Source organism: Petaurus breviceps, unplaced genomic scaffold, assembly GCF_028583685.1.
Source record: "Petaurus breviceps papuanus isolate PSGF00001 unplaced genomic scaffold, PetGlider_PUasm1.0 90881, whole genome shotgun sequence".
Classification (NCBI taxonomy): domain Eukaryota; kingdom Metazoa; phylum Chordata; class Mammalia; order Diprotodontia; family Petauridae; genus Petaurus; species Petaurus breviceps.
Window position 1 is genome coordinate 2,516,797 of NW_027187369.1, and position 10,731 is coordinate 2,527,527.

General features: G+C 41.8%; 1 protein-coding gene across 2 annotated transcripts in view; it reads left to right on the forward strand.

The window, feature by feature from the left end:
* Positions 1–3,011: 3,011 nt before the first annotated feature.
* Positions 3,012–10,731, forward strand: part of SH2D1A (SH2 domain containing 1A) — a 29,167-nt gene continuing 21,447 nt past the window's right edge. For both annotated transcript variants that reach the window (XM_069074039.1, XM_069074040.1), the window contains exon 1: positions 3,012–3,405. In XM_069074039.1, the coding sequence (XP_068930140.1) occupies positions 3,269–3,405 (137 nt within the window). In that variant the 5' untranslated portion in view covers positions 3,012–3,268. The remainder of the gene's footprint in view (positions 3,406–10,731) is intronic.

The following is a 10,731-nucleotide window of genomic DNA, read 5'->3' on the forward strand; positions in this document are numbered from 1 at the left end:
CACATATCTAATCCTCTCAGCCTCATTTCTTCAGAACTCTCTGATTTGGGATAATGAGGGGTCTGTGATAATGTGTAGATTCCTTTATTTAAGGACATAAAGTCCTTAAACTGGTTCCAGTTTATCTTTTCAGACTGATTTCACAATATTGCATCTCATGTTGGATTCTGGTCAAATCCCAATCCCAGAGATTCCATCTCCCATGTTCACGTGTTAGAACAGGGAGCTTCGAAGCCCCCCTCTTGCTGCTGCACAGCCCACTCCACGTCCAGAATGCTTTCTCTTCTAACCTCTGCCTCTTAAAATCTCTAACTTTGAGACTCCACTCAAATCTTGCCATGACATGTTCGAAGCTTTCCAGATCTTCCCTTTTTAGTGTTTTCCAACCTCCCACATTATTTGGTATTTACTTTGTATTGATTTTGTAGTTACTTCTCTGCCCACCCGCTGTCTGTCTCAAAGTAGGATGTAAGCAGGGCCTGTTTTCATTTTTGTCTTTGTAGCCCCAGGGTCTCGCCAGTGTCTGGCACAGAGTAGGTGCTTAGTAAATGCTTCTTTGATTGCTTTGAATAGCCCAGTAGAGCACAGGAGAGACAAAGTGCCCTCAGAGATCCTTTCTTGCTCCTGGCTCCAGGATGAAGTTTTGTTTGCTAAGTTCGGGTTCAGTAATAACACAGGTCTGAAATGAAGATGTCAGTACCTTTCAACCACCCTGTACTTACTAGGGGGCTGGCTTAGCTATCAGTTTGCTTGGGAGGTGACAGTGGGGCACTGGCTGTGAGAATTGTACTATTACCTTATAATTTATTTCTTCTTTTTTGAGACTGTCTTGGTGGTGCTTCTCCCTGTAGTACCTGGCTGCTTTGACAGGTGTGCTATTTTTGCCAGGGATAACAAAACGGAGACAGGTAAAATATCCTTGCCTCCTTGGCTGTCAGGCCTTCTGTGCTCTGTGTAAAGGGGTGGATGATTTATTCTGTGCCCTTAGGGAGATCGGGTATTGTTCCTATGTTATTCTTGGGGGTCTACCTTATTGGGGGCCTTAGGCCTCGGTAATGATAGAAAGGGTCTTCCCCCACATATATTCTTTCCTGATGTCTGAAACTCTGCCAAAAGCAGCTTGTTTCTTCTGCTTAACCATTTCCTTCTCCTTAAGCTCTGCTAATAGGCAAATACTTATGGTATAGGAGTTAAAGGACCTAGGTTCAAGTTCCATTTCTGTGGCTTGCTACTTGTGTGACTGAGCAATTCACTGCAATGAACTGAGCTAGTTGGCCTCTGAGATTCCATAGCTTTATTGCTATGATCCCTTGTATGTCCTTGGACAAGTCACTTCCATTCCCTGGACCTCAGTTTCCTCCTCTGTTAAATGAGGGGGTTGGACTAGGTGTCCTCTGAAATCCTTTTCAGCTTTAGATGATATGATCCTTTATGACCTTGGACACGTTATTTCATCTAACATCTACATGTGAATTATGTATGTTTATCTGGTGGCATTTCCTTGAGTTTCATTGGGTTACATGAAAGCATTGGGGTCCTAGGAGAATTGGGCTTGGGGGGAGGGAAGGGAAGAGTCAAGAGGAAGGAAAGTATGTAAGGGAGGAAAAAGGGCCCCCTAACAAACCTTGCCCACCTCACAATTTTGCCCAGGTTAGTTCCTGAATGCCCTCCTGTATGCATTTTTTATACCTGGCTTTGGAAATGATTGCATGAGGAAATGTATGTCTGGTTACTTTGGGTGGTCAGGTGTATTTACCTTTTATACTAACGGCGAAGCTGAGCACCGCGGAGAATTCTGCAGTCAAGAAAAAGTATGAGAGGGAGCATTGATAACAGTTGCTATGTAAAGCTCTCATGTCTTGTCCCTAGGTGGAGTGGGTGAAAAGCAAATATCTGGCTTTGGCCTTAGGCAGCAGAAAACTTCAGTGGAACAGGTGCCGATTTTAAAGCCTCAGTGTACTTTGTTGTTCTTAATTTAAGGTTCCCCTCCAGTTGAGCACTTCTGAGCTGATTGTACAAGCAGGCATTTAGTACCTACTGTCTGGATAACTGTACGAGGTAATTGAATAGTAGTGATCAGAGGGATAGAAGAGAAGAAACAGGCCTGGCTTTTTACTTTCAGAATTTAAACTTGTAAAATAGAGTTTGAAGGTGTTAGCATTAGACTAGTCAGGTTCTGACATTTAAAACAGTTTCAACTGGCTTCCCTCAAAACTGCTGAGAATACTTAGAAATACCCTTTAAAGTATGTTAGGTTTGAGAATGGAAGCTGCTTCTTATTTCAAAGAAGTAAATGAAACTTAAAATGTTGAAAAAGAACGCTAGGTGAACGTCCTCTGAGGTTCCCCTCAGAGCTCTCCTCCTGAATTTACAATGCATTTCCGAAAGAAGCCACAGATAAGGCAACATAGTAGGAAAGAAAGAACTGTTGGCAAGTCGTGGGTTCTGTGCCCGGGTGCTGAATGCTGGGATTTCAGACTTCATGCCAAACTCCAAATAATTCTTAGATCCTTCACTTGTAAATCTGGAGTTTGGAGGTTCTCTCCCTTCCATATTACCTTGTATCTCTTTTGCAGATAGATAGCTATAGACATGATCTCCCCATGGAATGGAAGTTCTTTGAAGGCAAGCGCCGTTTGACTTTTGTCTTGGGACCCCTAGTGCCTAATACGTTGCCTGGCACATAGCAAATGCTTACTCGATGCGTATTGTGACAATTCGTTTTCTGAACTGACAGCTGCCCCCTCTGGCCCTCCATTTTGCAGGAGTCTTGCGTATTTCAATACCAATCGCCCAGCCTGCCTTCCACTTTTTAGGGTCTGGTTTTTGGTGGTTTGGCCATCTAGTTGAGGTCCCAAATAGCGCTCCCCTCCCAGTCCATGTCTGGGTCAGGTCCGTGGTCTGGCTGGCCCCAGGAAGGCTGCCCGTGCCCCCCCCCCCCCCCCCCCGGGAGGCCGGGCTCCTTGGCTGTGCCGCCCACTGCGCCCCTTTCCCCGCCCCCGGCCCCTCGGAGACTTTTCCTCCCCCTCCTCCATCCCCCAGGTGAGATGAGTTGGTTTAGGTACGAACTTGCTGAATCGCAAAGTGTGAAAAGAAGGTTTAAAGACACGTCGACAACATCCTGTTGATCTGGTACCTTACCAAAGCCCAACCCCAAAGGGTTCTGGGTGCTGCCGGAGCCCGGGCGCTGAGTCGTGCGGGGCGGCGGCATCTTCTCACCCCATTCCCAACCCCGGACACCAGCTGTCTCAGCTTGTCTCCTCCGGCCATGGACTCGGTGACCGTTTACCACGGGAAGATCAGCAGAGAGGCTGGGGAGAAGTTGCTGCTTGCCACGGGCCTGGACGGCAGCTACTTGCTGCGGGACAGCGAGAGCGTGCCTGGGGTCTACTGCCTCTGCGTGCTGTGAGTAAGAGAGGCCGTGGGGCCGGACAGTGCAGGGAGAGCTGGGGGGGGGCGGGAGAGGCAGGCAGGTGGGAGGAGGGCCCGGGCGATCGGTGCAGGGAGAGAGGGAGGGAGGGAGGCCCTGGCCCCTCTGCCATCAGCCCTGCAAGACTGTGGCTTGTCTTAGGTCCCCCTTGTGGGGAGACCCGCCGACACAGGTCTTAGGAACTTGGAACCCTCCCCAGGTCCCTGCACCTCAGCCCGCTCTTTCTCAGTTTCTGAAACAAAACGTAGCTAGCAGTTTCAGCCGAGCCAAGAGGCTCTGGCCCGGTGCAGCCTGGCCTTGGGTGGGGGAACCCTTGCCCCTCTGTAGTGAATCCAGCCCAGTCACTGCCCTCTCCTTACTGCTCCCCGAGTCCTCAGTTTGTTGGAGGAGAATTACAGTATTTTTACTAATATCCGTGCTGTCTTTGTATGGCTGTGCAGTTTTCTGCTCAGCTTCTAGACTACACAGTTTTGCTTGTGTTTTACTTAGTATTTTTGCCAGCTAAGGCTATTCAGTCCAACTAAATATTATTTTAAAGGGAGGTTAGGAGACTTGCCCAAGGTCTCACAGCTAGTAAGTGGATTTGAACTCAGGTCCTCTGCCTACACAGTGTCTGACTTTTTCCCTTGTAGGACAAAGTAAATGACTTGTTGAATGTCACACAGCTGGTATCTGACAAAGTGGAGATAACCAACTCAGGCTCTCGGGGTTGTATAGTGTCTTTCCATCCTACTGTTGAGCCCCTGCATCTGCCTTTGCATATTATAGGGGGGGGGAGACACTCATTTGGGAAAATTACATTATTTGTACTAATACTTACCTGTGTACATGGTTTATCCCCATACTGCAATGAATACTAGGAGAGCAGGGGGTGGGGCTTATTCACCTTTTTTTATTCCAGAAGTTTTGCTCCTTACAAAAATGAAATTTTGTGTAATGATATTGTTTGGACAGGATCAAGACACAAAAAGTATTGGTTAGGAGCAAATTGAATACCTAACAGTAAGAAACATAACATATTTATGTAGCATTTACAGGATGTGTCTTATTTGGTCCTCATAACAACCTTAATAGCTGTGATAATTTGCTTTGTTAGAACACCAGGAAGATTTTTTTAGCCAGCCTGCATGCTCAGTATACACAGCCGAGTGTGAATGCTTCTTACTTGGCCAATCTTAAAGGAGCCACAAGTACTATAGAATGTGCTAGTGAGTCATAGTTATATACATAAAAATGTGAAAGTTGAACAATTGAATGTTTTCATGAATGATTTGGAGATAACTTTAATTATGCCAGATTTTTGGAGGAAAAATAGAGCAGGAGAGAAGGAAGTATTTTGAATATCAGAGATGGAAAGAAGCAATTATTAGGTTGAATTCAGGTCATTTAGAGGTGTGTAGGTTGTAGCCTTATAAAGCAAAATTAAATGATAATGCTAACTGGGATGATGCATCTAGGTTATGTTTAGAAATGGAACAGAGGCATCAGTGAAGAAAACTGGAGAAAAAGAGATAATGTTAATAAAATAAAATAGTGATATTAATACCATTTCCTTTTTATGCCTTTGGAGAAGATGTCCTTGTCCATACCGATCTATAACTGTGTTTTCTTCAGCATCTGTGCTATGAAGTTTTAGTTACTGGTACTTTTGCAGCCTCAGGCAGTGCAAAGATATTTTTTTTTTGTCAAATTGAAATTCACAAAACATCTCCCAGAGTGGGACTTATATTAAACAAAGTGGGCTTAATCGTTTCCCCTGAAATACAGGATTGTAGCTTTTAGAACTAGAAGGGCACTTCCTCCAGCTGCCCTCATTTTAAAGGTGTTGAACTTGGGGCGCACAGATTAAAGTGACCAACTATGGTCACATAAGTAGGAGAGCTGGGATCATTGCTCAAAAACTTTTTTAATACAATACAAATTTATAAACAACTTGTCTCTAATCTACTTTTCTAGGTTTATTATATGTTGCTGTCTTTCATAGACTCGATTGTCCAGCCAAATTGGCCCTTTGATTGTAACTCACACAGAAGATAGTCTCTGGAACCCAGGCCTAGGGAATGCACTCTCTCCTTCCTTCACCTCTTGGAATCCCTTGCTTTCCTTTAAAACTCACTTTTGATACGCATAAATAAAACATGTAAGATCACCAAAGAAAGAAACTATATTGAAATAGTTATGAAGATACTGCAAAAAAGTTCACAGGTGCCTCCCCCCCACAGTCCTCTTGTATTTAGTTTCTGTATTATATTACCTCTCCTAATATAATGTAAGAGCCTTGTGGGCAGGGACCGTTTCTTTGTGTGGTCAGTACCTTGCCCAATGCCAGGCACACAGAGACTGGACCTGGGATTACTGTATTAGAGGGAACTCCAGACCTTTCTGCAGAGTTGCCCTGAGCACTTAGAGTTGAAGTGACTTGTTCGAGGTTCCCTAACAAGGTCTATATGTGTCAGAGACAAACACAGCCCGGTGCTTTCTGGTTTCCAGAGCTGCCTTCTGTCTCCTAGCCCAGGCTGCTTCCTGACAGCCTTGTTAACTTCAAGGTTCTGCAGGTGCCTGAAGTGTCTTCTGAGTCAATCTGAGAAAAGATTAAATGGTGTTTTTTTCAGTGTGTTTTAATAAAAAATATTCCAGTTTAAAAAATCTGAAATCCATATATGGGATTGTAGAAGGAACTTGGAAGTCTAGTCCAAACTCCCATTTTACAGATGAGAAAACCAAGGCCCGAAGAAGTGAGAGTCATCAGTTAACCAGAATACTATGTTTCCTGTCCATACCAGATATGAAGAAATTCATTGTAAATGTTTTAAGGAGATAGATGCTAGGGAAAGCTGACTCTGATCTTTTTAAAAAAAAATTTATATTTGGTGGTGGTTGTAGGGTCTGATATTTTCATTTTAGGTTGAATGTATCTTTATTTTTTTCAAGTAGTAGCAAGAGAAAAATTTTGAGAAAGGTGCAGAGGGCTCTTGGCAGAGGGACATGAAGGATACAGAGCCAGTGCTAGGAGGCGTAGGTTGAGATGTAAAGCACAGGATTCTGGTGGTGGGGCTAGTCTGAGGAAAATCCCAGAGAGAAAACTTTGCCAAGTGGATAAGGACTTAAGGGAGGTCATTAAAGGAGTCTGAACTGGGAGGAGATCTTAGGAATGGCAAGTGTGTGTTGAGGCAGCCAGTGAAAACTTTCACATCTTTTGCACTTGCACCTGTTTCTGTGGTTGGTTCTGAACTCTGTGTTGGAATACAAAGATGTCTGGATTAGGAATTGAGTACCCTTGGGTCTTGTCCCTAATTCTCTCTGTGATCCTTACCCTAATTCTTTTTTTAAATTTATTTTTATTTTTTGCTTTTTTTTTGGAGCGGGGGAAGGTAGGGCAATTGGGGTTAAGTGACTTGCCCAAGGTCACATGGCTAGTTTTTTTTTTTTGTTAAATGTCTGAGGCTGGATTTGAACTCAGGTACTCCTGACTCCAGGGCCATTGCTCTATTTACTGCACCACCTAGCCGCTCCCCCTTACCCTAATTCTGAGGTCGCTGAGTGGTATAGTAAATAGAGCTCTAGTCCTGGAGTTAGGAAGATCTGAGTTCAAAATTGGTCTTAGATATTTCCTAACTGTGTGACCCTGGTTAAGTCTTAACTTCTGTCTGCCTCAGTTTCCTCAACTGTAAAATGAGGATAATAATAGCGCTTACCTCCAATTTGTGAAGATCAGTTAAGATATTTGTGAAGTGCTTGACACTTAGTAGGCACTCTATAAATGCTTGGTCCCCTTTTTTCTCCCTCTCCCCCCAAAGTTGTCTCCCTAGGTTTAAGTATTCTCACCTGTGAAATGAAGACTGCAATACCTGCTTTATCTTATTAAGCTTCACGTAAGTGCAAGACATTGTGCAAAGAAATAAATCTTAATTATTTAGAAAAGCTGCTCAATTACCTAGTTGATACAGATTCTCATGTTTTATAGAGAGATGCCTTTTGGTGTATTAGAGCATGGAGTGCTAGAAGTCAAGAAGACCTAATTCCCAGGGCCCCACCTCTGACATATACTGGCTATGATTCTGGACAATCGTCTAAGGCTATAAGCTGCAGATAAACTGCTGTCCTGCATTGTTTACTCCCTAGAGAGTTCTCTGTATCAGGGAGATCATGGGTCCAGTCCCTCTCCTTATCCCTAATAGTAATAGCTAAGGTTTATATAGCACTGGAAGGTTTTGAAAGCCCTTTACATGTATTATGGGAAAAAACACCCTAGCTTTGACACTGTCCTAAAGGATAAGAGCTAACCAATTGATGCCTGTGGGTGTTGGGAGAGAATGAGACACATATATTAATAGCCACTTTCTAACTTATAGTTAAGTTTGTAGCAGAAGTCAGACAATGGCACCAGAGATTCAAGGGAAAGGGAGGGATTGTTTTGTAGCTGGGGAAATTGGTGAAAGCATTGGAGAGAAGTTAGCAGCTGAGCTGGGTCTGAGAAAAGAATTGGAATTGATGGTTGAGGTGGTAGTCTAAGGAGGCATAAGGCTGGAACATCTAGCAGTCCAGTTTCTATGGAGTTCAGAGTGCTTAAAGAAAAGTGCCATGAAATAAGGCTGAAAGAGGGTCGAAGCTGGATCGTGGAGGATGTTGGCATTTTTCTCCTCTTGTCTAGGCAGAAGGGAGCCACCGAAGATTTATAGACAGTAAAGTGCCAGTACTAAGAAATCTATTTATACAATGGTATGACATTTGGATTGTAGACATGAAAGGCTGCAAACAGGAAGACTGGTTAGGCTATTATAGTAGTCGGGTAAAGCCGGTGATGCCTTGACATCAAGTGAGAGCAGTAGGGCTTGAGAGGAAGGATCAAATAAGAAAAAGCTAGAGAAATTGGAGACTAAATAACCCGAGCCCACATTTAGATGGCGTTGTAAGGTTTTTGTTTTTATAGCTTTTTTCTACATTTTGTTTTTATATTATAGTCATTTCTGGAAATGCTCTTTTCCTTCCTCAGGGCATCATAATTGAACCTTCCCTTGTAACAAAGACGAACAGCTGAGTAAAGACTCAATACTGCCTTAGTTGCCCTCTCCCTCTCTGCTGAGAGGAGGGGAGAATCCATTGAGATAACTTAGCTCTTTTGATCCTCACAACATCCCTTTCAGGGTGATGCTATTATTATCTCATTTTTATAGATGAAGAAAGTAAGACTCAGATTTTATATGATTTGCCTAGTGTAGCTTTTGAAAGCTTTTCAATTGTGATGTTCTGCTTAGTAAAACATTAGATTGATAGTCCAAGAACTATGACTTTAGCCCTCATACTTTGATTTGGATGCATTTTAGGGACTTCAAAGCTTGCGGGCACCATTTGGGTAGAAACTATATTTATATTTAGACTTGCTGGGTTCCAGTAGGATGAGGTGGTAAAAAATGTCTGCTTATGAAATGAAAAATCCCCCCCTCAACTTTGGACCTAAATATTAATTTTCATTTATCATATATAAATTTTCATATATCATGTCAAGTATCTGTGATTTTGGCAGCATGGGGATTCCTAGCAAGGCAGATTGTAAATCATCTATAACTTGGTAGATAATCAAAGAAAGTTATCTGACGCCCAGAGTGGTTAAGTGATTTGCCCATATATTTACAAATTAGCGTCACAGTAGGGATGTGAATGTAGGTCTTCCTGAGCAGCAATATTGACTATGCAAGGAATGTGTGTTCTCACTCTTGATCACTTTTTTATTTCACTAATGCCTTTGAGCACCACTGGGGAGCTCTTACCTGGTTTTAATGAATATTTTTCTGATTTTTCTCCAGTGAGGGTCATCCTTTTGAAGTTTATTTGTTGAGAGCTACTTATCTGGTGGAAGATATGGCATTAGAGATAGTATTACTTCCCACAGATTACATTTCAAAATAAATTTAGGTAAAATTAAAGCTTTCGGCTAATTCTTTGGGAAAAAAGGGATAGCTTTCCTAGTATCATATCATAGATTTAAAGCTGGAATAGGCCATCTGATTGAACCCTCTAATTTTACAGATGTGGATCTGTAAAGTTCTGGCCATTCAGATAATGTAACTTGGGGGTATATTGAAGTGTAACTCATCTAGGAGGGGTTCATCCTTTTTATGGGTCATGGTGGGTCATAAATCTGATACCACAGATGTTTGGGGAGAAAAGATGTAAGTTTTATTAAATATTTCTTCAATATCGATCTCTCAGAATGCGTACACACAGGCAGTTTGGAAGAGACTATAAAATTCTCCCTAAATTACTCCAATTTTTATTCCCTTGATCAAACAATTCTGGCTACTTTTTTTTTTTTTACCAAAAGCTATTCTCAGTTGACATAATATTGATGCAAGTTCTTTTTCTTATCCTGAAAACATTGTTTTTGAGAATATCCTGAGCTCTCCTGTACAGACAAACCTGCAGTTTATCAGTAACTCTGTTGTCTACTTTTTCTGTTCTACAGCCTTGTGGTTCAGCACAAATTTCCCCCCCTATTATAGCATTCTCTGTTATAGTCATTTAATTTAACCTTCACTTGTTATAGAGATAAGAACATGGAGACATCCAAAATTCTTATATTTAGATGTAAAATCTATTTGTGTGTGGTGGTAATTATTTTAACTTTTCTATTTTGCTTAAATTAGTCTAATATTAAAATCACATTCTTTTATAATCTAATTTTTATTTTTTCTCAGTTACATGTAAATTCATAATTTTAACATTTACTTTTTAAAATTTTGAATTCCAAATTCTATCCCTCCCTTACATCCCTCACACCTTCTTGAGAAGGCAAGCTATTCAGTATAGATTATATATGTGCAGTCATGCAAAATATTTCCCTATTAACCATGTTGAAAAAAAAACACAGACCAAAAAACTTCTAGAAAAATAAAGTAAAAAAAAATATGCTTTGATATGAATTGAGACTCCATCAGTTCTTTCTCTGGAGGTGGATAGCATTTTTCATTGTAAGTCCTTCAGGATTGTTTTAGATCATTGTATTGCTGAGAATAGCTAAGTCATTCACAATTGATTATCAAACAATATTGCTGTTACTGTGTACAGTGTTTCCCTAGTTCTGCCCATTTCACTTTGCATCTGTTCATGTAAGCCTTCCCAGGTTTTTCTGAAACCATCCTGTTTATCATTTCTTATAGCATAATAGTATTCCGTCATAATCTTTTTTTTTTTTTTTGCTTTTTGGAAGGCAATTGGGGTTAAGCGACTTGCCCAAGGCCGCATGGCTCGTTTGTGTGTGTGTGTGTGTGTGTGTGTGTGTGTGTGTGTGTGTGTGTGTGTGT